Source organism: Anolis sagrei, chromosome 5, assembly GCF_037176765.1.
Source record: "Anolis sagrei isolate rAnoSag1 chromosome 5, rAnoSag1.mat, whole genome shotgun sequence".
Taxonomy (NCBI): Eukaryota; Metazoa; Chordata; class Lepidosauria; order Squamata; family Dactyloidae; genus Anolis; species Anolis sagrei.
In genome coordinates, this window is record NC_090025.1 from 144408690 (window position 1) to 144434362 (window position 25673).

At 40.1% G+C, this 25673-nt stretch overlaps 1 protein-coding gene across 1 annotated transcript in view; it reads left to right on the forward strand.

The window, feature by feature from the left end:
- TPH2 (tryptophan hydroxylase 2) overlaps positions 1-25673 on the forward strand; it is a 96761-nt gene that overhangs the window by 8876 nt on the left and 62212 nt on the right. The window contains exons 2-6 of the mRNA XM_060777450.2: positions 1972-2124; positions 3663-3846; positions 3954-4054; positions 10302-10369; positions 23733-23929. Coding sequence (XP_060633433.1) covers positions 1972-2124; positions 3663-3846; positions 3954-4054; positions 10302-10369; positions 23733-23929 — 703 coding nt within the window. The remainder of the gene's footprint in view (positions 1-1971; positions 2125-3662; positions 3847-3953; positions 4055-10301; positions 10370-23732; positions 23930-25673) is intronic.

Below are 25673 nucleotides of genomic sequence, written 5' to 3' on the forward strand. Positions count from 1 at the left end.
CTGTCTAGATTCATTGGTTTATGATTCCCAGGAGTTACATCAGTGGTTCTTAACCTGTGGGCCGCAGACTACCAATGGGCCGCGAGGACGAAAATTTGGTCCGTGAGCCTCCTTCCTCTTATTTTATTTTATTTCTGCTCCTTTTGTGCTGCCGGTCACTCCTCCCTTGTCATTGACCATGGCATATGTTCTGCATCAGAAACGAGAGCAGATGTGGTCTATCCAATGCAGTTTTCTGAATCCACACCCCAAATAACCAAACCGAATCTAAAGTTGACCAAAAATTGATTTGTAACCCTTTTGGCACTAATGTTGGAGAGTGGTCCTTGGTCAAGTGGTCCCTGGTCAAAGTGGTTGCTGCAGGCATGTAGCCGGGGGGGGGGGGGGGGGCTTGAGGGGCTCCAGCCCCCGCCCCCTGAAATTCTCATGGTTCGCGAAAAGTCCTTACTGGTGCATTATTTAAACTGTTATGTTTATTCATATCATGATCTGATCACCATATTCAATATATCCCATATGCATGGGGGTATTGGGGTAATGATACAAAAGGTTTGCTAGGCTAGACCCTCTTTCACTCAGAATCAGCCCCCCCAGAAACTCAGCCCCCCCCGACCCCCCCCTGAAAAAAATTCAGCCCCCCCCCCCCCCCCCGAAACGAAATCCTGGCTACGGGCCTGGGTTGCTGGTTTGAAAAAATGGTTGGGAACCAATGAGTTAAGGTCAATCACAAGTAAAAGCACTAGGTGGTCCCCACTGCTCAACTTAGATCATTTTTTTCAAAAAAAATTCAAAGACCAATACTCATTCTTCCAATGAATTTGCAAGGAAAGCACCATTCTTTAGTTGTCCAATAATTTTTTTCCATTCTCCTTTTGGCTATACAAGCTAAAAAAGTATAATAGGTTGTTTCATAGGAGGAACAGGGATCACTGAGCAATTTGTCTAATCTAAGTTTTAAAATAAGAATAGTTTAAAAGGGGGTTGAGGAAGGAATCTATTCTTGAGGATTTTACTCTTACTTTGTGACTTGAGTGGGAGTGCTATAGATTTATCGTTCAGTAAATGGCCGGCCAGAGGGAACCCAAATATGAATTAATATGTAAGGAAAAATGTCAATCCATGAAATTGTAGTATATGACATTCTGGGTGAGACTTACACTGAAATCTATCATTTAGAACCCAATAACCATAACTGTTCTGGGAAAAAAAATACTCAGATTTTCTTTTTTCTTTGTTTTTAGCAGTTTATTTATTTATTGTATCAGAAATGAACCAAAGGTACAGTTGTAATGTATTTAAAAAGCACAAAGTTAAAAAACTTGGCATTATATTAAATGTCCTTTGACCAGAAGCTGGCCACTCGGAGTGCCTCTGGTGTTGCTAAAAGAAGGTCTTCCATTGCGCATGTGGCAGGGCTCAGACTGCATTGTAATAGGTGGTCTGCGGTTTGCTGTTCTCCACACTCGCATGTTGTGGATTCAATTTCTTAAGATTAGCTCTTGTGGTGTCAGAGCGCAGTCAGCAGTTAATGGTTTGAGCTAGGACCAGGATCTTGAGCAAGTAACACTTTCTCAACCTAAAAAGAAGATAATGCAAATTTCCTCTGAATAAATCCTAGAACATGGTCACCATAACTTGGCATTGATTTAAAGCTATATAACAGTAACAAGAAGAACCAAAAACTGCAGCATGAGAATAGTCTAAGTTGTAAGTCAGATGATACAGTCTGTCAGGTTCTTTTGTTGATTTTCTTAAATACAATCATTCATGTCTGCTTGCAACCTGCAATTTTTCTTCTGGAGGTGGCTTTCAAAAGAAGGTGGGAGAGGGGAACACTTCACTCCTGAAGGAGGTACCTATTTGCTGAAATCAGACAAGAACAGTCTGCTTGAAAAGAAAATGTAATGATGCGTGCGTGCTCGTATGTGTAGTACATTGAAGTCCTTGCATTCTGTATCTATTTTCTTTCAGCAAAACAGAACCAATTCTGGTAAAAATGATGACAAAAAGGGTAATAAAGGTGCAGGCAAGTATGAATCAACGTCAGAAGGTGGCAAGACCGCTGTGGTGTTTTCTTTGAAAAATGAAGTTGGTGGCTTGGTAAAAGCACTCAGACTTTTCCAGGTAAACAGCCTTGACTTTTATTTTGTACAATAGGTAATTGATTGGGAGAAAACATCAATAATGCGCAGACAAAAATAAAAAACTACATGTATGCACATTCACAAAATCTGAAGACATTTTATGAATTGCTTGCTATTATTATAAAATTTTGGCCTAAATACCCTTTCTGATCTTGGTAGCTCAGCAGGGATCCAGCTCTGGTTAGTACTTGGATGGAAGGCCATCAATAAACATAGGAGCTGTAGGCAATATTTTAGAGGAAGGAACTGGTAAAACATCTCTGAGTAATCCTTGTGTAAGAAAGAATGAAATTAATGGGGTCGCAATTTTTTTTCATCTCAGGAGTGACGTGAGAAACTGCAAGTCGCTTCTGATGTGAGATAATTGGCCGTCTGCAAGGATGTTGCCCAGGAGAGGCTTCTCTCATGTCCCTGAAAGGATGCTGGAGTTGACAGATGGGAGCTCACCATACTCCCCAAATTTGAACCACTGATCTTTTGGACATAAGTCCTGCCGGCATAAGGGTTTAATCTATTGTGCCATGGGGTTCCATGAGACCGCCATAAACTGACAGGTGACTTGAAGGCACATTGACATATCATGGGCCTTCAAATCACCTGGAGCTTGATACTGACATAATACTGATGCTTGAAGTGATGTGTGGTCAAGAATTCAACTTGTTCTGAAATTCTGTAATTTTGGGAGTACCTGTGGACATAGTGGTATGTTTGGATGCCTACACTAGTTGTGATAGCTGTGAATCCCTTTTGCTAGTTTCAGCTTATGTACCAGACCATTCACGGTCTTTTCTAGAGAAAACACACCAGAATGAGTTTCAGTCCTCTCTGTATAAGGCACATTCCAATTAGCCAAGTCTAAATTTGCTCTGCTACATACGAATGCCTACATCGTTTCCAGATTATAAGAAATTGGTTCAAAAGGCCACTGTTAGAGTGCTCAAATTGCTAGATCTCAGCTTCTCTCCACGTCATTGGTCAGCAATTTGTTTCTGGTTTTTATTCAAAAAGCGGGTCTTGGTGATGTAAAACTCTAAATAGAATGAGACCAGGGTGCTTTAAGGTAAGTGTGGTCAATATGAGGCCCATGGGTTGCATGTACCTTCCCCACAGTTTTTGTGCTACCATGCCATCCTAATTTTTCTATAGAATGGAGTGCCTGAAATACATTCCTTAAATATTAAACTATTCTGCCGATATATTATGTATGTGCATGTGAGTGTGTGGAAATATAACAATGAACAAATATTTTATTAAAAAGTGTGGTTGCAAATCACTTCTAATTATCATATTTATAGTTTGCTTCCTAATGCAATGAATCAATTAAAATGTATAATGTTCCAGTAGTTTTATTGGATTGAAAATTATAAATAGTTCATTTAATGCAGATTAGGATTCTATTGGGCACAAATCCCTTTATATGGTTATTAAACAACATGTTTTTGACACAGCTATTAAACTATTGCCGCTGTCCTAAGTGAATTTAGTGTGTTGGTGAACCAATTTTTCTTTTGTGCACAGGAAAAGCATGTGAGTATGGTTCATATTGAATCAAGGAAATCAAAGAGAAGGAGTTCAGAAGTGGAAATTTTTGTGGACTGTGACTGCAGCAAGAAACAATTCAATGAGCTTATTCAGTTGTTAAAGTATGAAACAAACATTGTCACTCTGAATCCTCCGGAAAACATCTGGACTGATGAGGAAGGCAAGATTGTTTTCTCTCCTCTTCTTTCATTTCATTTTGAAATTAGAAAAGCTTTGTGAAGAAACAGTGACAATCTGATTCCTCCAATCACTCTGTGTTTTCTCCAGAGCTTGACTGTGTTCCCTGGTTCCCCAGGAAGATTGCTGAATTAGACAAATGCTCCCAAAGAGTTTTAATGTATGGCTCTGAACTGGATGCAGACCACCCTGTAAGTGTTCATGAAATGTCAGGTGAGGTTGGTCAAGTAATGATCTATGAAATCTGCACAAAGAATCAACCAATATTGAGAAGTGGGGAGGGAGAGAGAGAAAGGAAGAATAACTGAACTTGTTGGATGCTGGTGCTGTTTCAACAAACGATGATGATGATGATGATGATGATTCGGTTTATAATTGTAATGACCTTAATATTTAACAGGTTTAGTCCATTGAGTCTTAAACAAACCATGGCTGAGTCAGTTAGCAATATAAATAAGAATCAAAATAAACAAAACAGGAAAATGAAAACACGGTGTGTAATGCTTTCTCTAAAACTTTAAAGTGTTTGGCACATACTAGCACAGTAGGTGCATTCATATTGTATCAGTATAACAATTCAATTGCAGTTTAAGTGACTCCATTCCATGGAATCTGTGGATCTTGTAATTTGGAGTGTACTTAGACTTTCCTTGTTCTCTCCTCTGAATTACAACATCAGAACTTTTTGATAGAGGCTAATAAATCTATCCTCAAATTACAAATCCCAGGATTCAATAGTATGGAACCATAACCATTATAGTGGCATTAAGGTTCTAAAGGGGCTGCAGTGGCCAGAGGCGGCCCTAGATAATTTTCAATGGTAAGCAAACAGTATTCCCCCCCCCCCCACCACCAACCAATCACTGATATATATATTTTCTGTTCATCGTGGGAGTTCTGTGTGCCATATTTGGTTCAATTCCATCATTGGTGGAGTTCAGAATGCTCTTTGATTGTAGGTGAACTATACATCCCAGTAACTACAACTCACATATGTCAAGGTCTATTTTCCCCCAAGAGCACCTCAAGAGCGCCCCTGGGCAAAATCAACTATACTACAAATGCTCACTTTGCGTAATGGGTTGAGCAGCCCCTGGCAGTGGCACAGTGGGTTAAACTGCTCAACTGCAGAAGTTGCTGACCGGAAGGTCTGCGATTCGAATTGGCAGGACTGGGTAAGCTTCCACTGTTAGTTCCAGCTTCTGCCAAGCTAACAGCTTGAAAACATGCAAATGTGAGTAGATCAATAGGTACTGCTTTGGCAGGAAGGTAACGGTGCTCCATGCAGTCGTGGCTCTTTGGCTTAGAAATGGAGATGAGTACCACCCCTCAGAGTCAGACTCGAGTAGACTTAATATCAAGGGGAAACCTTTACTAAGGTTCTAAACTTTTGTAGTGGGAATACATCCAGTGATCCTGAGAATGCTTCAAATTTTTCTCTACTTAATCCTAAAACCTGTGGCAGAAACAACCAATGTAGATTGAGTGGTAACACTTCATTGCTGAAGGAAAGTCATGCAATATGGAGCATAATTATCAGGCAGATTTTGGCATGTGGATCAGAGGCATTTATTCAATATTTGGGAACCATTCTCTCATGTTGCTAACTCTAGCCATCTTCACTGATGAGGTATATGGATTTCTTGGCGTAATTTTTCATATATAGACACCAGTCCTAGAAGCTATCTTGCTGTGATAATATTTTACTACAGTAAAAATAGTATAGAGGGGTGTTTGCTTTTGCTTTCCTATGAGGCTGAGAGTTTGTGACTTCTCAAGGTTTAATTTTTAAGATAGTAATTTGTAAGCAATCTAATGTACAACGGAATATGCACTCAAAAAAACTGAGAGAAAAAAAGAAGAATAAAAGATATAGCTGATACACAGTAGGACTCTCACCCACCAATTCTGGCAGTAATAAAACGAAAAGGGAAAAGGAAAAAAGTCATTACGGAGCCAATTAAATTATCCTAAAATTACTATTAACCATAACCAAATTGTTACATTGCTAGATTTGTTATCGCTCCAAAATTATGAATGGCTTTTCATCTTTCCAAAATTCTTCAGTTGGTTTATCCTTTTGGACCCAGGTCAGTTTTGCTATTTGGGCTAACTCAGCAACCTTAACAATCCATTCTTCCAGTTCTGTTTTCTGGGTCAATAGACAACTTTGTTTATGTTTCTTACGGGCCGATTGGATTGACCCAGGCTGGCTGCTTGTCTCTGCATTGCAAACTGCACTGAGAGCTGTTTCACAAATGTACTTTGAACAGAATAGGCTCTTCAAAGACTTCAGAAATTGTATGGACTGAAGTATCTGCTTTAAGGGGGAGCATTTGGGAAGGACTGTTCCTTCCACCAACCTTGCCACTTTGTACAGAAAGGGCGCTTTTGAAAATCGCTTCAATACTTGTAATCGTGCACATTGCTGTATGTTCCCTGCAAAGAAATATAGATATTAAACAAATGTTCCTATTGCAGTGGGTGGAGAAAGACGACAGCATTTCAAAACTACTCACACTCAGGGAGATAATTATGAAGCAGAAATCATAGCATACTTCAAGCTCAGCAGGAAGGCAGCTGGCACATAGGTTGTGTGTGTGTGTGCTTTCCCCTTCTTTTAATACTAAAGCATTACTTCAAGTCATATTTCATACTCTGCAAGCTTGTGTACTACTGCCAAAAACCATAAATCCAAAACTAGGTACATTAACCTGCCTCCCCATTATCTGCCCCCACGCCCACAGCATTAACCTCAGCATTTCATTTAGGACCTTATCACACATACCTCAGAAAATGCATTTTTTAAATAGGCAACCCATAGTTTAAAAATGCTCAAAAATGTTAGAAGAAGACTGGATGAGTATTCACTCCATCTCACATACTTCTTTCCCTTCCGTATCCAATAAAAGAATGTGTATCGGACTTATCACACAGCTGAGGGATGACTGCTCCCAACCTGTCCAATGTTCCCCTATGTCACTGTCTTCCTTTTTGGGGTGCAGATCTTGCTCTTCCACACAAGTTTGTGGCCTCAGCCCCAAAGAAGAAACATAAACATAAATATTTTGTTCCCATGGAGCCATGCAATTCCTTTTTAAGAAAGGAGATAATAATGGGAAAGTGGAAAACATGTATGGCTTTATTCAGGCTCTTTCTCTGACTGTCACCCAAAGTATGCTGTTGGGCATTTCAGCAAAGGAGAATTGAATGGGATGAAAAGACCACTCTCAAAACATGCACTGAAAGACACGACACTGATAACTTGCAGACAGGTCTACCCATTACACAGAAAAAAATTCCACTTCTGACTCATGTGACAAAATTAAAGACGAGTGAAGTCAATTGTTTTCCATTTTAAAGCAGTTATCACAGTAGATTCTTTGCTCACAAATGTCTATGAAATGGACCTTGCATTATGTGATAGGACCTTTAGGCACCAGTAGACATAGAGAGTTGGAAATTGAGTTTAAGCATGTGTGATAAGGTCCTTAAACTTGGTGATTTTGATCCAGGCCTAGGAACCTGTTGTTTATTCAAAGTTAACTGTGTACTATCACTCCCATCATCCCTTTACACTGATAGGATCAAAGGTCTAAGATATTGGCTGAATTATCAGCATTCTGACTCAATTCATTATCAGAATGTCTGGCCTCCCAGATGTTGTTGGGCTCAAGCCCAACATCCATATTCAGAAATTTCTTACCATCAGTTTTCTTGGCACTAAAAAAAAAAAAAAGGATGTTTTTCTACCACTTTTTAAATAGTTTTGAATATGCTTTTCAGCCCTGTTTTCTATTTATTTGGTGAACACATTAATGGAGGTTAAAACCATTAGTTTCAACTGTGGCCAAATAAGAAAATCTGCTGTGCTTTACACACATATTTACAACGTGAATACGTATTGTGAGCTATGGGAAACTGTTTTTAACCACAAGAATGTCAACAGCTATTACTTTTTTCAAGTGCAAGTTGCAGTGCTGTCAAAGTGCTGTTGAACTCTTTTTCTTTTTAGCCTGGAGGTACAAAGGAAAGCAGAACGTTGGTTATCCCATTTTGGTTCACTTTCTTCAATTAATGCTCCCTTGCTACCCTTTCACCTTAAAGATTTGAGGCCAAATTGTATCAAAGATAATCTCAAGAAAACCCAAAGGGGAGGCACACAGTTTCCTTCCTTGTAGTTATGGTAGCATGAACTCTTTGTTTTAAATTCAGTTACTAATCCCATCTATTGACCTAAAAGGTCACAGGGGTTGCTCAGTTGCTTTTCGAGCTGAAGACCTAAAATCACTCAATGGCTGCCTCCACTTATATTAGAAATAGAACTACAGCAAGGAAATCAAGAGAGTTGGAAAGTTATTTTAGCTGAAGCAGATTCCTGGTGTTTTTCTTGTTTGTTTCCCTTTCTCATACACACACATTCAAAATGCACAGGAGAGGGGGGTTGGGAAAAACAAACAAGGAAAACACTGGGAATCTGCTTCAGCCAAAATAACCTTCTGACTCTCTCTAGCACAGAGAGTGAATCTACACTATAGAATTAATGCAGTTTGAGAGCATTTTAATTGCCATGAGTCAATACTATGGAATCCTGTGAGTTGTAGTTTAACAAGGTGTTTAGCCTTCTCTGGCAAAGAATATTGTTGCCTCGCCAAACCGCAGCTCCCTGGATACCATAGCACTGAGCCATGGCAGTTAAAATAGTGTTGGACTGCATGGACTCTACAGTGTAGATGCACCCAGGCCATCTTCTAACAACTATCCTTTAAGAAAGGTCTAGAAGTGGGAAAGATGGAACCAAGCCAAGGTCACCATAGATCCCTGCTTCAGCTCAATTTTTTCTTTGCCTCTTGTTTTCCCTGTCACCATCACTAACTGTGCTGTGGGTCACGCTGATACATATTGGTAGTATATGCTTTTATATTTTTCTTTGGGTGTTATTTGCAAAGGTTTTGATCCTAAACGATGAAACGTGAGTTGTCTCAATAAATTAATCAATCTTAAATGAAATTACTATAGGCCATGGGGAGTTTCTGACTGTGTGTATCTTCATGCAGTAAAGTGATCTGCTCAGGCAAAACTCAGCATCAAGGTAAGAGTGGAAATCATGAACTTCTTCTGATGATGTCCTGCAACTTCCAGTATTCCTCAATATAGGCCATGTTGGCCAGGCCTGCTGGAACATGCAATCCAACAACATCTGGAAAAGTACATGATTAAGGGGAAAATTCATTTCCTTTGGTTAACATGTTTTCCCTTCCACAATGCCATTTTCTCAGAGATACTTGCCTTAGCAATCAGATTTTCAATTTAAGATACCTTCCAATGATTATTCGCAAAATAAATCATACTATGGACCTAATCATAGTTGATGAGATTCAGCATTCCCATTCACCAGCCTTCGTGGCAAATTGAGGGGGGGCGGGTAGTGGGGCAATCCTGGCACCCTAGTTTGCCACCAGCTGATCCACTTCACACTTGGGAAACATCACTGCGTGGTTCTCTTCTCCCCCTCCCCCCGTGATAGCCCCATTGTTTCTAATGGAACACAGGGAGGCTCCCATGATGGTGGCACAGTGTCTTATGATGCTACTGCCCCAGTTGACCCATGGAGCCACGCTGGAAGTGAGGCCACATTGTGTGATTGGTGGTGTGGGGATCCGTGAGTCAACTGGGGCAGAAGTGTCCTAGAATGCTGAATTTCCATAGTGTCATGAGGTCTTAAATTAAAATATGTGGGTAAGGAAAAAGCATATTATGACAGACAACTTTTACCTGTTAATGTGCTAAATGCATCTCCCACTTTGACTCTTGGGCAACAGAGTTTAGGTTGCAAATTGTAAGTCACTGCAACTATCATTGTTTATGTTTTTGATTACAGGAATGGAAAAATACATTCTTGGTATTTTCTGCTTTGGTAACATACCTGGCTTGACATATCATGCACTTGTTTTGTTGTATGTATGTGTTAAGGGAAAAAAGTTTATTACTCTGCTTCAGATGACAACTATATTTGGATGTGGTCTAATCATCCTGATTGAACTGTAAACCTGTAGATGTAGACCAGGTAGAGTTGATATTAGAAGCTGGCATTGTAGCTAAATCCAAAACCTTCTTGCTGTGTGAAAGCCCAGATGCATTAGGAATAACGTTCTTATCAGACTTTGGAGCTGTAATCTGCAAGCTCCTTGCTGTAGATTAGTTCCATTCAAGCGACCGCCTTGGGTAACTGACTAAAAGACTTCAGTCTTAGACAAGATTCCCTCCCACCCAAAACCCCACAACTATCCATTGTTTCTACTAACAGCTCCACAGTGGCATACATTCAAACATTTATAAGTATTTTAAAACACTGTGATGATTGCTTTATACACCCCCTTCTATTAGTTTTCTTTCCTTTGGTTATAAATTAATTTTGCTTTCTTTATTTTGCTTTAGGGATTTAAGGACAACGTCTATCGGCAGAGAAGAAAATATTTTGTAGATGTTGCCATGAATTATAAATAGTGAGTACCAAGCTGTCAAATTGCTATGGTGAACATGAGGACTGGAACTGATGTTGATTGATATGTAGAACTGAGGCTACCATCCTATGCTCAGTCAAATCTTTATTTTCCCATTTTAGTACTAAAATATCTCTCCAGAGTTTCAGAGGAAGAGCTTTTTCTAGGTCTGGGCAGAGATACTTTGGGTTGAAACTGGGGGTTTCAGCAAGAAAAGCATGTCCTCTACAACTGTGACCCTTCTTTGTTCTTCTTGCCATGACATAACATGTATTTCCTGCCAAGACATGAGCAATTTTGGGTTCCTGTAAAGTGGTACTGAATAAGTGAGTTGGATTATATGTTTTACAGAATAATAATAAGGAAATGGCTGTGTTACTATGAGTAACCTCCAAAATAGTTCATATGATCTGCACCTGCTCCTGTGCAGCAAAGTATGGTTGCATGAAGGGACTTCTTTATTTGCTTCTAGGAAAGAGGTGGCAGGAAGACAGATGGAATCTTGGCATGTTGTCCCAAGCCAAGGCAGGGAAAAGCAGAGGTTGTGTGCTCAAAAGCCTGCTCTACTTTGTTTCCTGCTTCATTATTGATCAACCCACTGTCTCGTCCTGCAGGTTCTGGAGTTAATTGCAGGACACTTTTAAGGGACCAGGAAGGCATTATCTCCTCCCTTTCCAGGGATTAAGGGGTAAATGATGCTAGGTTTGGCCATGTACTTGAAGTCATTGGCAGGTAATCTTGGGATGGAATTGATAGACAGGAATGATGAATATTGCTCTGTGTGTCAAGTGATGAAATAGACATTTCCAGATTTGCTTCTGTGGTTGAAGGGTCTTATTAGTGAAAGGGGCCAGCCAAGACACATTCCCTCTTAATGTCATAGGACATCAAAGGAAGACTCCCTAGTCAGGGTATGTGTGTTTGGGTATGCATGAAAAAATGAAAACATTATCCTTAGTAAGAATTCTGCCCTTTCCCCAAGGGAATTTTCCCCCACGCTTCCCAATTTATAACATTGCAGTCAGATGAGCATCTAGACACACAGACTTAGCAACTAAGGAATAAAGGGCAGGCAAAGTAACCAAGGCAATGACACAGCCACACATAAAATACCAACATTCTCTCAGTGAATACTTTTCTATGCCTCACCTCTTCAATGCTAGAAATTTGAAGACTGAAAGAAAAAAAATCTAATGGGGACGGAACTCTTATTTAGAGGAGCAGGCCCATAGCCAGGATTTTGATTCGGGCGGGGGGGGGGGCTGAGTTTGATGGGGGGGGCTGAGTCTGAGTGAAAGAGGGTCTACCCTAGCAAACCTTTTGTATCGTTACCCCAATACCCCCATACATATGAGATATATTGACCATGGTGATCAGATCATGATATGAATAAACATAACAGTTAAAATAATGTACCAGTAAGGCCTTTTCGCAGACCTCCATGAGAATTTTGGGGGGCGGGGCGGGCGGGGGCTGAAGCCCCCAACCCCCCCCCCCCCCCGGCTACATGTTTGTAGAGGAGCAATACCTTTCTCCAAGGCTACACTTCCGTTTAGAGCTGTGATCTCCACAATGCCAGTGAGGTAAAAGGGAGCCTTATGCTGTCCAAGATGTCATTAGACCCCTTGATGACAGTTTCCATGTAGATGCGGATATAGGTGTGGTGTGATTGGCTGCAGAGTCAGACACATCCTGTCTTTAATATGTGGAGTGGGAGAACATGGAAGCAGTCCTTTCCATGAAGGTATTTTGATGTACACCACCTTGTTGCCAATTTACTACTACTCTTATTATAGATGCCTTAGTGGGTTTGAGGGAATTTAGGATTTGGAGTAAACCATTCTTGAAGGCCACACCCCAATGGTAGAGATTGGCAAACGCCCTGTAGTTTAACAGCAGGACCTTTTGCAATCTCTACCTTTGGGGGTGTGGCCTTTAGTCATGCCCACCTCATCCCTCTTTGCATCACCACTCGTCAGGGAAGGGAAACCGTGAGATTTTAAAACTGTTTGTTTAGGCTTTACCAAAGTTACTTAAGGGTTCTGAAATGATTCAGAAATTTCAGAAATTTCAGATATTTCCATCTTTTTTCCGGAAAATTTTGGAAATCATTTCCAATCCGAATCACCAGTGCCCCCTATATCCGAAATGAGTTTGAATTAATTTTTTGTTCAAACAAGCCTAATATATACCTCACGTTCTACCAGTGTTAGGTCCATAGAGTTGTCAGCTATTTAGCATTAGCTCATATAGTAAATTTTTGACTCAGGATCAGAATCATACAGCTCTCTAGATGTGGTTGGATGACAACTTCTAACAGTCCTAGCCAATATATCCAAGGGAGAGAAATGAATGCTGGGAGTTGCAGTTCAGCATTTAGTGGGTCGCATGATCCCCACTTCTGGCTTTGACCAAATGATAATAATATAAAAACTTAATTTTTATACCCCGTCACCATCTCCCCAAGGGGACTAGGGGTGGCTTACATGGGGACAAGCCCAAAATCACTGATAAAAACAACAGCAATAAAATCAATCAATTAAAAACAACAGAATTGCAACAACAATAACATTAAAACAATATCATGGCTGATAAACAAATGTTACAGGGCTCTAGGTTGACTACATTTAGCATAAGAATTACATCCTCATAGGACAATTATATTTATGCCTACTGATTTCCTTGAGTGCAATGACGCAAGCTCCTATGTAGATGAATATAAAACAGCATCTTTAGTGATTCTACAACTAATAATATAAATTCCTTCACTTCAGAATGCTCCAAGTATCTTATATTTTACTTCCTTCTTTCTTTCCTTTTTCATTCCACATTGTTGGAAATCAAGTCTACATTCTGAATCCATTACCATCCCCAGGAGTTAGTAAATTTCCAACGCTACCTGCAAATACCTGCTGTTTTGCAATTTTCTTGTCACACACGCTTCTAAGTCAAGCTAATTCCAGTCTCATTCTCATTTGACTTCTAATGGGCCAAACTCTTCACACTCCAAAGAAGGCACACACTAATTTTATGTACTTTTCCACTGTTATGCTCTAAAAAAAAATCACCCCACTTGTTGGGAGTGTACAGATGTCTAGTCTACCTTTTTGGGTTTCTGAACTACCTAAGTGTGTATGTATATGTGCTGGAGGAAAGACAGCATTTCTTTTAAGCAGCAGAGGGGATAACTTGGCAGGAGAAGAGCATACTTAAAAGCCCATAAAAAGCCTTTATGCTGTTGGTATATATAAAACTAATAAGGATGCAGCTCGGGAAGAAGAAAAGAATTTGTATCCTGTGACTCTAGGCAGCAGCTTTGCTCTCTCACTAGATCACTGCTGTCCTATTAGCATTTTATATGGATATGGATCTCCAAAATGTTCCTGTACCGAGACTTCTTTTGCATATCTCTGTTCAGTTTAGGTTGTACTTGACTAGTTTCCAACCAGCCTGAACCATTTTATTTGTTTATTTTTGCTCCCCTGCTGTGATAATTTTCTTAAACCCAGAGTAAGAAAACAGGAAATGCTTAAATGAGTGTGCAATTTAGCTTAATTAATGCATGCAAATGAGTATAAAAACCCTCCACCTTGTTGAGGAAACCTATCTTTAGAAGCTGTAGTTAGTTAGTTTTCTGCCATGAACTGAAAAAGCCACCCATTGCCATGATAGTTAGGGGATTCTCGGAGATATTAACATCTAAAAAGTAGCTTTTGTAAAGGTGGAGTGTTTGCTTGGCCACCAAAATATTGTTTAATTTGGGAGCACCTGATCAACAGCAATGGGGCATTATTTTAGAGTGCTTCCAGGTCATATTGGACAATCCCCTATGAACCCTCACACTCTTTTAAGATCCTCTGGGGAGGCCCTTTCTCGCTTCCACCTCCGTCTCAGGTATGATTGGTGGGGACGAGAGAGAGGGCCTTCTCAGTTGTGGCCCCCTGACTCTGGAATTCCCTCCCCAGGAAGATCAGGCTAGCATCCTTCCTGTCCACTTTCCGCAAAGAGTTAAAGATGTGGATGTTCCGCTGTGCTTTTGAATAGACAATTCTGTAGATCAGCAGTCCTCAGACATTTTAAGCAGAGGGTCAGTTCACTGACGAGTGCCTGTGACAATTGGGGGACCGGACTATAGTTTGAAAAAAAAAATGAACAAATTCACATGCACACTGAACATATCTTATTTGTAGAACAAAAAACCATTAAAGAACAATACAATATTTAAAAGGAAGAACAATTTTAAGTAACATAAACGTACCACTATATTAACGGGAAGTGTAAGTCTGCTTTTGGCTGATGAGATAGTTAAGTTATTTTTGTGTGCCTTCAAATCATTTCAGACTTAGGGCAACCCTAAGTCTAATGTTTAGAGTGGTGGCCATGTAAATAACCTTGGACGGCCACATCTGGCCCACGGGCCTTAGTTTGAGGACCCCTGCCATAGATAGTCGGCCCCAGCTAGGACCCAAAATCGTGATCTTGCACTTTACTATAACTCTTATCTTTATTGCTGCCATATGACCTATGCACTTTACTGACTAGCCTAGCCTTTAAATTATTGCTGCACCAGTCCACCAACCCGTGGCGATAAATTGAATTTTTTATTGGTTGTTGGTTGATGTCTGTTTTATATATTATTATAATGTTGTTTTGTTTGTTTCTATACTGTTGTTTGCATTTTATAGTGCTATTTTTTAACTGTGTTGATCGGGCTTGGCCCCATGTAAGCTGCCCCAAGTCCCTTTGGAAAGATGGCGGTGGGGTACAAAAATAGAGTTATTATTAATTGCCTTCCATTACTCACAAAAATAGAGCCCCTGTGGTGCAATGATTAAATCCTTGTGCTGGAAGGACTGCTGACCAAAAGATCGGTGGTTCATATTTGGGGAGTAGGTCAGCTCCCATCTGTCAGCTCCAGCATCCCATATGGGGACATGAGAGAAGTTTTCCACAGGATGGTAAAACATCTGGGTGTCCTCTGGGCAAAGTCCTTGCAGGTGGCCAATTCTCTCACACCAGAAGCGACTTGCAGTTTCACAAGTTGCTCCTGACACGAAAAAAACTTACAACAATATACATGGTTGTCTCAGATGACATCAGTTGTTGTAACCCTCCCACATTTCCTAATCACTTCTTTTTTTTGTCTATCTCCCAACATCGACTAAAAAAGAAAAGATGAAATACCTGGCAAATATATTTTGACTGATAGTGTTAAGAGTCCATAATCTGGAAGAGATAAATCATGGTCCCTCTTACTGATTGTCCTTGCCTTTGAATTATTGTTAACAATTTATTTTGAAACATACCATCGAAACGTACAATTATTGTGACTATAGTAATTACTTAGAGAGCTTTATTTCATGGAGGGGGTAAATAAGAAAATAAGGAAAGGAGGCCCCAGGGTTAAAACAGACATTAAGAAAATGTGTGTTTCTTTTCATTATCTTGTTTTCACTCTTGAGAAACTTTCATGTTTTGCATGAGATTTCCTCAAAGATACATGTGTTTTAGCAATCTTGTTTGCTAATTAGTCAGTGTTTACCATATTCCAATGACCAGTCACAAAATCAAGCACAGAAAAAGCAGAATATTTGACAGACATCTTTTAGCACTTGGTGGAACATATTGGCAAAACACATGGTAAAAGTGTTATCTAGTTTAACCTCTAGTGCGTCCCTTTCGATTCAAATCAGTTAGTGAAAGACTGATTGCCTGAATGTTTCTTAGGATATCAATGGATGCTGGGTTTCACAAAGTACTAAGTGGATGTGTTTATAATGGTATTGCTAGCAATAACTGTGCAATAATTGAACACATTATTGCATTGTCTCTAGATGAGTGATTTGTAACATCTGTTTAATTATGCGGGATCATGCAAATGTGAGCTCAGAATTAAATTCTAAAAAATATATAAATTCATAGTATAGATTCTATAGACTTTCTTTTGCATTCAGGCTAATAGTTTTGGTATTTGACCTAAAGAGGAAGCAGGATCTGATACTTAAGGCTAAGTCTTAAACATCTTCCCTTGAGCATCTTTTCTACTAATCTCACTGTACATCTCTATTTGGTAGGAATGAAGGAGCATTCTGGACATGTAAACTTTTCCATATCATTACACTTTGAAAACAGATTCATTTTAGCTGTTAATGTGTTTATATTAAGAGAAACAGAGTCATCTCTTGCAGAGTAATTTGACCTATTTCCAGACAGGGCAACTGCCACCTCATTGCTCTACATTCATCAGTCTTTCCATCTGTCTTACCCAGCTTGCTTCAACCTGCTGCTCTCCAATGAATGTGCTGGGTGAGGGTGTAAGAGTTGAAATCCAACACATTTGAGGGCACCAGGTAGAGGAAGACTGATCTAATCACTTTCCCTTACCAATGAAGCTAGTCTGAGACCATTCTTTAGGGCTCTTAGAATCATAGAATCATATAGAGACCTTGTGAGCCATCCAGTCCAACCCCCTGCCAAGAAGCAGGAAATTCGCTTTCAAAGCACCCCTGACAGATAGCCATCCAGCCTTTGTTTAAAAGCTTCTAAAGAAGGAGCCTCCACCACACTCCGGGGCAGAGAGTTCCACTGCTGAACAGCTCTCACAATCAGGAAGTTCTTCCTCATGTTCTGGTGGAATCTCCTTTCCTGTAGTTTGAAGCCATCGTTCCGCGTCCTAGTCTCCAGGGCAGCAGAAAACAAGCTTGCTTCCTCCTCCCTATCACTTCCCCTCACATATTTATACATGGCCATCATGTCTCTTCTCAGCCTTCTCTCCTGAAGGCTAAACATGCCCAGCTCTTTAAGCCGCTCCTCATAGGGCTTGTTCTCCAGGCCCTTGATCATTATAGTTGCCCTCCTCTGGACACATTCCAGCTTGTCAACATCTCCCTTTAATTGTGGTGCCCAAAATTGTACACAGTATTCCAGATGTGGTCAGACCAAGGCAGAATAGAGGAGTAGCATGACTTCCCTTGATCTATTATTATTAATTTATTATTATTAAACTTTATTTGTACCCCGCTAGCATCTCCCGAAGGACTCGATGCGGCTTACAAAGGCCAAGGCCTCAACACACAATACAACAATACAAAACCTAAAGCAAATTAAAAACAATTAAAGCAATATAAAACAACAAGCAAGTGTGACAGGAGGTATGTAGGATTATAGGGCAAGTGCAGTGTGCAGTGTGCAGCAATCTTAGTTTTAATAAAGTGCTTATGGGACTTGGTATTGGAGATTTCCTATTCTGGAAAGGCACATCGGAACAGCCAGGTCTTCAAGTTCTTTCTGAAGACTGCCAGTGTAGGGGCCTGTCTAAGACACTAGACTCCTATTTATGCAGGCCAAAATCCCATTGGCTTTTTTTTTTTTTTTTTTTGCGGCTGCATGACATTGTTGACTTATGTTTAACTTGTTGGCCATGAGGACTCCAAGATCTTTTTTACATGTATTTGCCATGCTTAAGATTGCAAATTAAAGCACACATCACTGACAATTTTCAGAAAATGTATAATTCTACCCTAGCAAAAGTGGGATGGGAGGCTAAATAAATAAACAGCTATGACAAATAAGGCTAGGTGTTAAACAAAAGCTGTAGTTTTTTCAATGTCCAAGCTATTGGGCCAGAAAGAATGGAAAAAGCTATTAGAAGCGGACAAGAACTTCTAGCATCCAACAATCACTATTTCCCAAACTCTTCCATAGTTTCAGATGATTGAAATGCTTTTGTCATTTGTCTCTCAAGTTTGTGAACATTCCAGCTGTGCAATTTTTTAAATAAAAAAGACAGTATGCTAAGCCTACAACCCAGGTGGGCCTATTGGTGGGAGGAGATGCATGGAAAGCCGTAGGAAGAACAATTACAATTACAATCAGCTTTTGGTGGCAATATTCAGGAAACGTTCCCTGTATTTCTATTTACTGTCCATTCACTGCTATTCTGATTTGCCACCAGCATTCAGCCCCCCCACCTTGATGCAGCTGTTTGTTCTTAGCAGAGGGTCGGAGAAAGGAAAGGAAGATGATTGTGCCTAATGAAAATTTCCAGGCTGAATAGACAGTTTCAAAGCACATTAATTCCATATGATTCTGTCTCCGTGGGGGATGCTTATTATTGGAATATCTCATATCAGCTCTTGCATCTAAGAAATCTACTGCACACACCCATGCTTAAGGAAGCCTTTAAAAAACAAGATAGAAGTAGGGAGGACTAATAATTCAGACATCACACGTCTTGACAGTAGGAGGCCTAGGACTCCCTGGTCAGCTTATTCTTTTGGTGTTTTTAGTATTCAGAGTGCTTTATGATTGTAATTGCATTTCCAATAAGCTGATGAAAAATGTCATAGACTGGGCCAAAGACATCTGGGGATTTGAAGGGCCAAGCAGAGATCTAGACATGGCTGAGCATCTCAAGTCACTATCCAGCATTCAGCCGCTTCTAATAGTACCTTCAGGGTTTCAATTCTAACCGTGTCACTTGAGAACCAAGGCACTGATCAAAAGTGATCCAATGAAAGCATGAAAAATGGGCTACAGCAATGACTGAACATCACACAAGTGTAGTGCAAAAGACAGGCAGGCCTGAAATAACATTGCACAGGGTTATAACTTCTCACTTTCCTGACCTCTGGTAAGAAAGTAAACAATCTAATATTGATCTCTAACTTAACCCTTTCATCACCATAAATCCAATGTACAAGCAATCAAAGTGTTTGCTCGAGGCAGAAATGTCTTTTGGAAAAGTACTGATAGTAGTATAAAAAATCACAACATAGCCCCCTTTCTTTCTGAGCAGAATGTATTCTTCAGAGGTGATGTTTGAGCATTCACCTTTAGGCTTGCTTCAGAAGGAGTTCATGAACCCATTCTCTTGTGTCTGACATGGAAATGACTCTGGGTGGTATAGAAGCAAGCATCAGATGTCCCAGTAGGCGTTAGACTGTAGGCATTAGAAGCTCCATTCAAGGAAAGCAAAGGAAGACTTCTAAAATGTTAGTGAAATATTTTGACCTCTGTAAAACATTTGTTTTTATTAAGATATTGTTTTGTTTTTCTTCTCTAAATCATTTATTTGTAGCCCAAAACCCTTCAGTGAACTCAGAATGGTATATGTGGCTTTCTCACTTGCCTCCACTTTATCCATATCCACTTTATCCCTTAAAAGTTGAGAAGAAGTGACTGATCCAAGCTCATCCCATCAGTTTCTTAATTCAGAGTATACTCCAAAACTTTGGTCCACACTTCAATTACTACATCACAAAATATCTTTTATGTATAACTAGGGAGATTATTCATTGTTGCCAAGGTCAATGTTGATAATATTGGTTGTGATCTGAGCGAAGCAAAAGTCTGTGTAATTGCACTTAGAATTTGTACTATTTGTTCCATAGCAAGTTCCATGAAAAATTGATCAGAAGAGCAATCCCACCAAAACACACACACGGAAAAAGACAATAACATTTGCCCCTAAACATGGAAGAAAAGTAAAAGTCAGCTTTCTTCAAAGTTGGTTCCTAAATGTAGTACATGCAAGTATTTACCACATTTTGTCTCCCTCCTGGGTCATTTTGCTGGGGAATTGACCTAGAAGTGTCACTACATATTGGAATAAGAGGATTCTTTTGATTACATTGCAATCCAAAAGGGCCCCTAAAACATGGAGTAATGTCCCCTTGGGCATTTTAAGGGGAGCTGAGGGGCATGAAGATCTCAAAAATAATTTTAGGTGCCTCTGTGTAGTTTTTTATGTCATTAGATAATACATCAATTAGTCTCCATAAACAATTATGCAGATTTGTATAGCATAACAAATCAAAAGAAAGTCTATTCTGATTATAATAAAAAGGCTTGCATCAATTTCATCTTGCACCCTAGAGAATAGTCATTATTTATTTTAGTTTAGATGAGCATATCCTAGTTGTACACTTCTCAAAGCAATTTCCAAGAAGATGCAGTAATACTGTCTCCCCATCCTTCCACACAAAGCATACTCTTACTCCCAATCTAGCAGCCTTTTGTAATCTGTTTAATGAACAGGGCTAGATTATGTATAGTCCCAAACCAGTTTGTTGTTGCAACAGAGTGTTCTTCCCAGCAGGGAAGAAGAATAGATGTTTTCTCTGTGTTTTCCCCACTGAACAAGGCTTTGTCAGACATTCTTTTTGTTCTAAAGAGAGGCAGAAATTGAATCCTATTGAAGACAGTGGGTTCCCTGGCCAATAATTTACCCCAGAATGTGGTAGGGCCAGCTATACCTTTAGGCAGAATTGTCTGCCTCAGGCTCCAGATTGTGCATCATATGAAAGACCAAATGACTGGTTGTTTGGTTTAGTTTTACTGCCAGAAAGTGGGAGATAAGTGCTTAAAGTGTGGTGCTAAAATAACATGCCTGTCTTTGAGAAGGAGAGGGTATCTCCAATGTCTGCTTCAGGCAACAAAATTTCTTGGGACAGTCCTGGAAATATATTTATCTTCATCTGTATAGTCCTAGTCCATAGTATCGACTTTGTTGTTGCGTTACTTCATGCCAGCTCCAACCTACAGAAACCCTATGTTAGGGTGTTCTTGCCAAGATTTTTTCTAAGGAAGTTTACTGTTGCCCTAAGAATGGGTGCAATTTGTCCAAGGGTTTGTGTATGTGTGTGTCAGGAGCAACTTGAGAAATTGCATGTTGCTTTTGGTGTGAGAGAATTGGCCGTCTGCAAGGATGTTGCCCAGGGGATGCCCGGATGTTTTTGACGTTTTACCATCCTTGTGGGAGGCTTATTTATTTATTTATTTTTATTTATTTATTTTTTGCATTTATTGACCGCCCCTCTCAGCCCGAGGGCGACTCGGGGCGGTGCACAACAACAAAAATGGACAGTGTACAATAAGCAGGACAGCACAAACCAGACAATACACACATAACATATTCTAATACTAAAAATCCGCTTCGTCAAGTCCTGGGGTCATAGCCAAATTCATAGTCCTAGTTCGTTCCAGTGTCGTTCAAGATACACTCAATTGAAGGCCTGCTCGAAGAGCCATGTCTTCAGGCCCCTACGAAAGGCCATCAAGGAGGGCGCCTGTCTAACTTCAACAGGGAGGGCGTTCCACAGCCGGGGGGCCACCACCGAGAAGGCCCGCTCTCTCGTCCCCGCCAAACGTGCCTGTGAGGCAGGCGGGACCGAGAGAAGGGCCCCCCCGGACGATCTCAAGGCCCTCGTGGGCTCATAGGCCGAGATGCGGTCTGCAAGGTATTTTGGGCCGGAACCGTTTAGGGCTTTGTAGGATAACACCAGCACCTTAAATTGGGCCCGGTAGCGAATCGGCAGCCAGTGGAGCTGGGACAGCAGGGGCGTTGTATGCTCTCTGCGTCCTGCTCCCGGCTTCTCTCATGTCCCCACATGGAGAGCCGGAACTGACAGAGGGAGCTCATCCATGCTCTCCCCAAATTCGAACCTCCGACCTGTCAGCCTTTAGTCCTGCTGGCTCAAGAGTTTAGTCCAGAGGTCCTCAACCTTTTTAAATAGAGGGCCAGGTCACAGTCCTTCGGGCTGGATTATAATTTGAAAAAAAAAATGAATGAATTCCTATGCACACTGTACATATCTTATTTGTAGTGCAAAAAACACTTTAAAACAATACGATAATTAAAATGAAGAACAATCTTAACAAATATAAACGTATTAGTATTTCAATGGGAATTGTGGACCTGCTTTTGGCTGATGAGATAGGATTGTTGTTGTTGTTGTTGTTGTTGTTGTTGTTGTTGTTGTGTGCTTTCAAGTCCTTTCAGACTTAAGTTGACCCTGAATGAGGGCTGGATAAACGACCTTGGAGGGCCGTATCCGCCCCCCGGGCCTTAGCTTGAGGACCCCTGATTTAGTCCATTGCACCACTAGGGGCTCCTTACTTGTCCAAGGTCACCCAATGGATTTCCATATCTCATGGGGATTTGATCCCTCATGTCATGAAACCACTCCACCACACTGGTTTTCAGTCTTGAGTTACCTTAGATTTGAAGTTGATTTCACCAATCACAGTAATAAGTGAGAAGACATATATGAAGTACTCAATACTATGTAATAGACCCTTTTTGTACTGTACTCATATCTCAGATAATGAAATTCAACAAAATTTCATGGGTAGGTTCTTCTCTTTATCTTTCCCCTTGTGGGATGTCTGTCTTGTACAGCAAAGTCCAGGCATTTCGAAGAAATGTAAAGCTGTGAGACAAAGACTGTATAGGGAATTAGAAAGAAAAAAAGAGCAGCTTTTCTTAAACTGAAGCCTGCAAGCTCTATATGCGTAAGGATGACCTGAACCAAAAGCTTCTTATTCAGTGTATGACTTGATGTCCTGCAATTGAATTTTAGAAAGTGAATTTTCCTCCTTGCCCTTTAGTTTAATATTACAATAGCCCGGGGATGTGCATTGGTCAACAGCAACATTCATTTGTCAGAGGTGGTAGAGGACATGGCATTGAAGTTCTTTCTGGTGCAAATTGCTTTAGGGTTGTCAAAATGAAACAATATGTCCTTTTTAGTTTTCACTCTGGCAACCCTAAGTGTGCCTGCAAATCCAACTCTTTGTGATGGTATAATTTTCTTAGGAAGCATCAGTATTACCACTGTTTTCCTTCATGTCCTAGCTATGGAACCTATACACTTATCAAGGAGGATAATTTATTATTTACTGTATTAATATACCGCCTTTCTTACCTCTGGGGGGGGGGGGACTCAAGGTGGTTTACAACATAATCTCACTTTCATAGCTTCCTTTAAAATCAGATTAGTGTGGTGAGAGTGTGGATGCAGCCAACCTAGTGATGGTGCAGACAAGTACATCAACTCTAGTTCAAGATGTTCATTGAAGAAACATGTAGAAAGAGACTCAGAAATATTCATTTGGTTTTATAATAAAAACAAAGAAAATAATAGCTACCTAAACCTATCCAAGAAAAAAAATGATTGAAGTCACTTTCAGTTATGCCTTATTGATATGACTTCTTGGCCGATGGTTTCCTTGACTGGATGAAGACAAAGAAGAGTCTTATTCACAGGCACAGATATACCACAGAGGGAAAATTGAACACCAATCAGCAGTCTTGGATGACTTTTTCTGCTTTCTTTGTTAAAAAAACGTTAGTTCTTAGTGTACTTATTTTTTAAAAAACATAATAATTATTGGAGGACCTGGTCATGAATGAGTGTTAGAAAAGTCAATAAAGGCATGGATGTGTGAAATTGGATTTGTAAGGATAAGGCATACCTGTGTTTGGAGAACTGAGGAGGGGGCTTTGTACACTGCATTAAAAGATATAAACAGAAGGTGTTTTTCTCTCTCTCAGAATTCTTGTCATTTTGTCATTTCTTCTTAGTGGCCAGCCAATTCCTAGGTTGGACTATACCCCAGAAGAAATAAAAACATGGGGCGTTGTGTTCAGGGAACTTACTAAACTCTACCCAACTCATGCATGTCGAGAGTACTTGAAAAACTTCCCTTTGCTGACAAAGCATTGTGGCTACAGAGAGGATAATGTCCCTCAACTGGAGGATGTTGCTATGTTTCTTAAAGGTAAACAATACTTTTTGATTACTAATGAGCAAAGTGCGATAAAAATGTCCAATCACAGCTTGGTCCATACATAATTTTCATTAATAGTAGAATGCATGCTGATTTCAGGAAAAATTGTGCAACATCTCTGAGCCCACTGGCATATGGGGGTTCCATTGCTGCCACTGAAACTGTTCATGTATCATCAGGATTTCATGTAGTCTTTTGCATGTACATTTTGACCCCTGCTTTTGTGCGGGATACATTCTTGTACTTACCGTGAAAACAGGAAACAAAGTATAACAGTGAACCCTGTTGAAATTAATGACTTCTGCTGGAAGTTACCACAGCTTTGCCATGGAGAAGCTGCAACTTTCCTAGTGAACTATCCTGACTAGGAATTTGTTACCATTACCACTTGACTTTATGATAACTAACTTCCAGAAGTCACTTCTTCCTGCCCTAAAAGTCATTTGGAGGCTGTGCCGTCGAAGGCTTTCATGACTGGAATCACCGGGTTGCTGTGAGTTTTCTGAGCTGTATGGCCATGTTCCAGAAGCATTCTCTCATGACGTTTCACCCACATCTATGACAGGCACCCGCAGAGGTTGTGAGGTCTGTTGGAAACTAGGCAAGTGAGGTGTATATATCTGTGGAATGTCCAGGGTGGGAGAAAGAACTCTTGTCTGTTTGAGGCAGGTGGGAATGTTGCAATTGGCCACCTTGATTAGCATTTAATTAGCATCTGGAGATCATTTTTGACTGCTGGGACCACAAAAAATGACTCTGGGAACTTTATGCAGCTCATGGGTTATGTTGTGTGCACCCTTGATACATGTGAATGGTTGTATAGGCAAAGAGATAGCCACCTTGAGTTCCCTGGATAGAGAAAGGCGGGGTATAAATAATATAAATAAATAAATAAATAAGATCCCATTTGTTATTTGATGCCCATGGAAACTTTCTCTGTTCAAATGACATCAAAAGCCACAAAGAGAGGGGAAAAAACAAAAGAGCTGCTACTTCATAAAGTATCTTGTTTGCTACAGAATGTGAATGGCTTGACTGTGACAAATTAAAGTATTCTACCACCATGCCAGATGATAGGAACTAACAAGCTAAAAGAAGTTAATAATTGATTAATTTATCAATTAATTTGGGGATTGTGTATGAAAAAGGGAATTATTATTATTATTTATGTTTATTTATACCCCACTTTATCTCTCCCAAAAGATACTCAAAGCAGCTTACATTAAAAGTATTACCACCAAATTTAAAATTCAGTTAAAATCCAATAAAATGTTTATTACATTATTTTTAAATTAAAGTTGTTGAGTTAAGATGAAATTTCAGCATGAATATCATTCCAGAATTCAGTCAACCAATTGATGAATTAGATGAGAGAACTTGCCAAATAAAATAAATAAATGTTATATATCCCACCTTTATGCGCTCTGGCACCACGAGATGCAGAGCCAATCTTAAGAAATGGGGCTACAGGGTGGAATCCTCGGCATGCGAGTGCGGAGAAGAACAAACCACTGACCACCTGCTGCAATGCACCCTGAGCCCTGCCACATGCACGATGGAGGACCTTCTTGCGGCAACCCCAGAGGCACTCCAAGTGGCCAGATACTGGTCAAAGGACATTTAACCAAATACCAAATTTACAAAATCTGTGTGGTTTTTTTTCTTTCTTTTTTTTTCTTTTTCTTTTTAATCTCTGTGTTTGTTTTGCTCTGTTGGAATTGTAATACAATGGTTG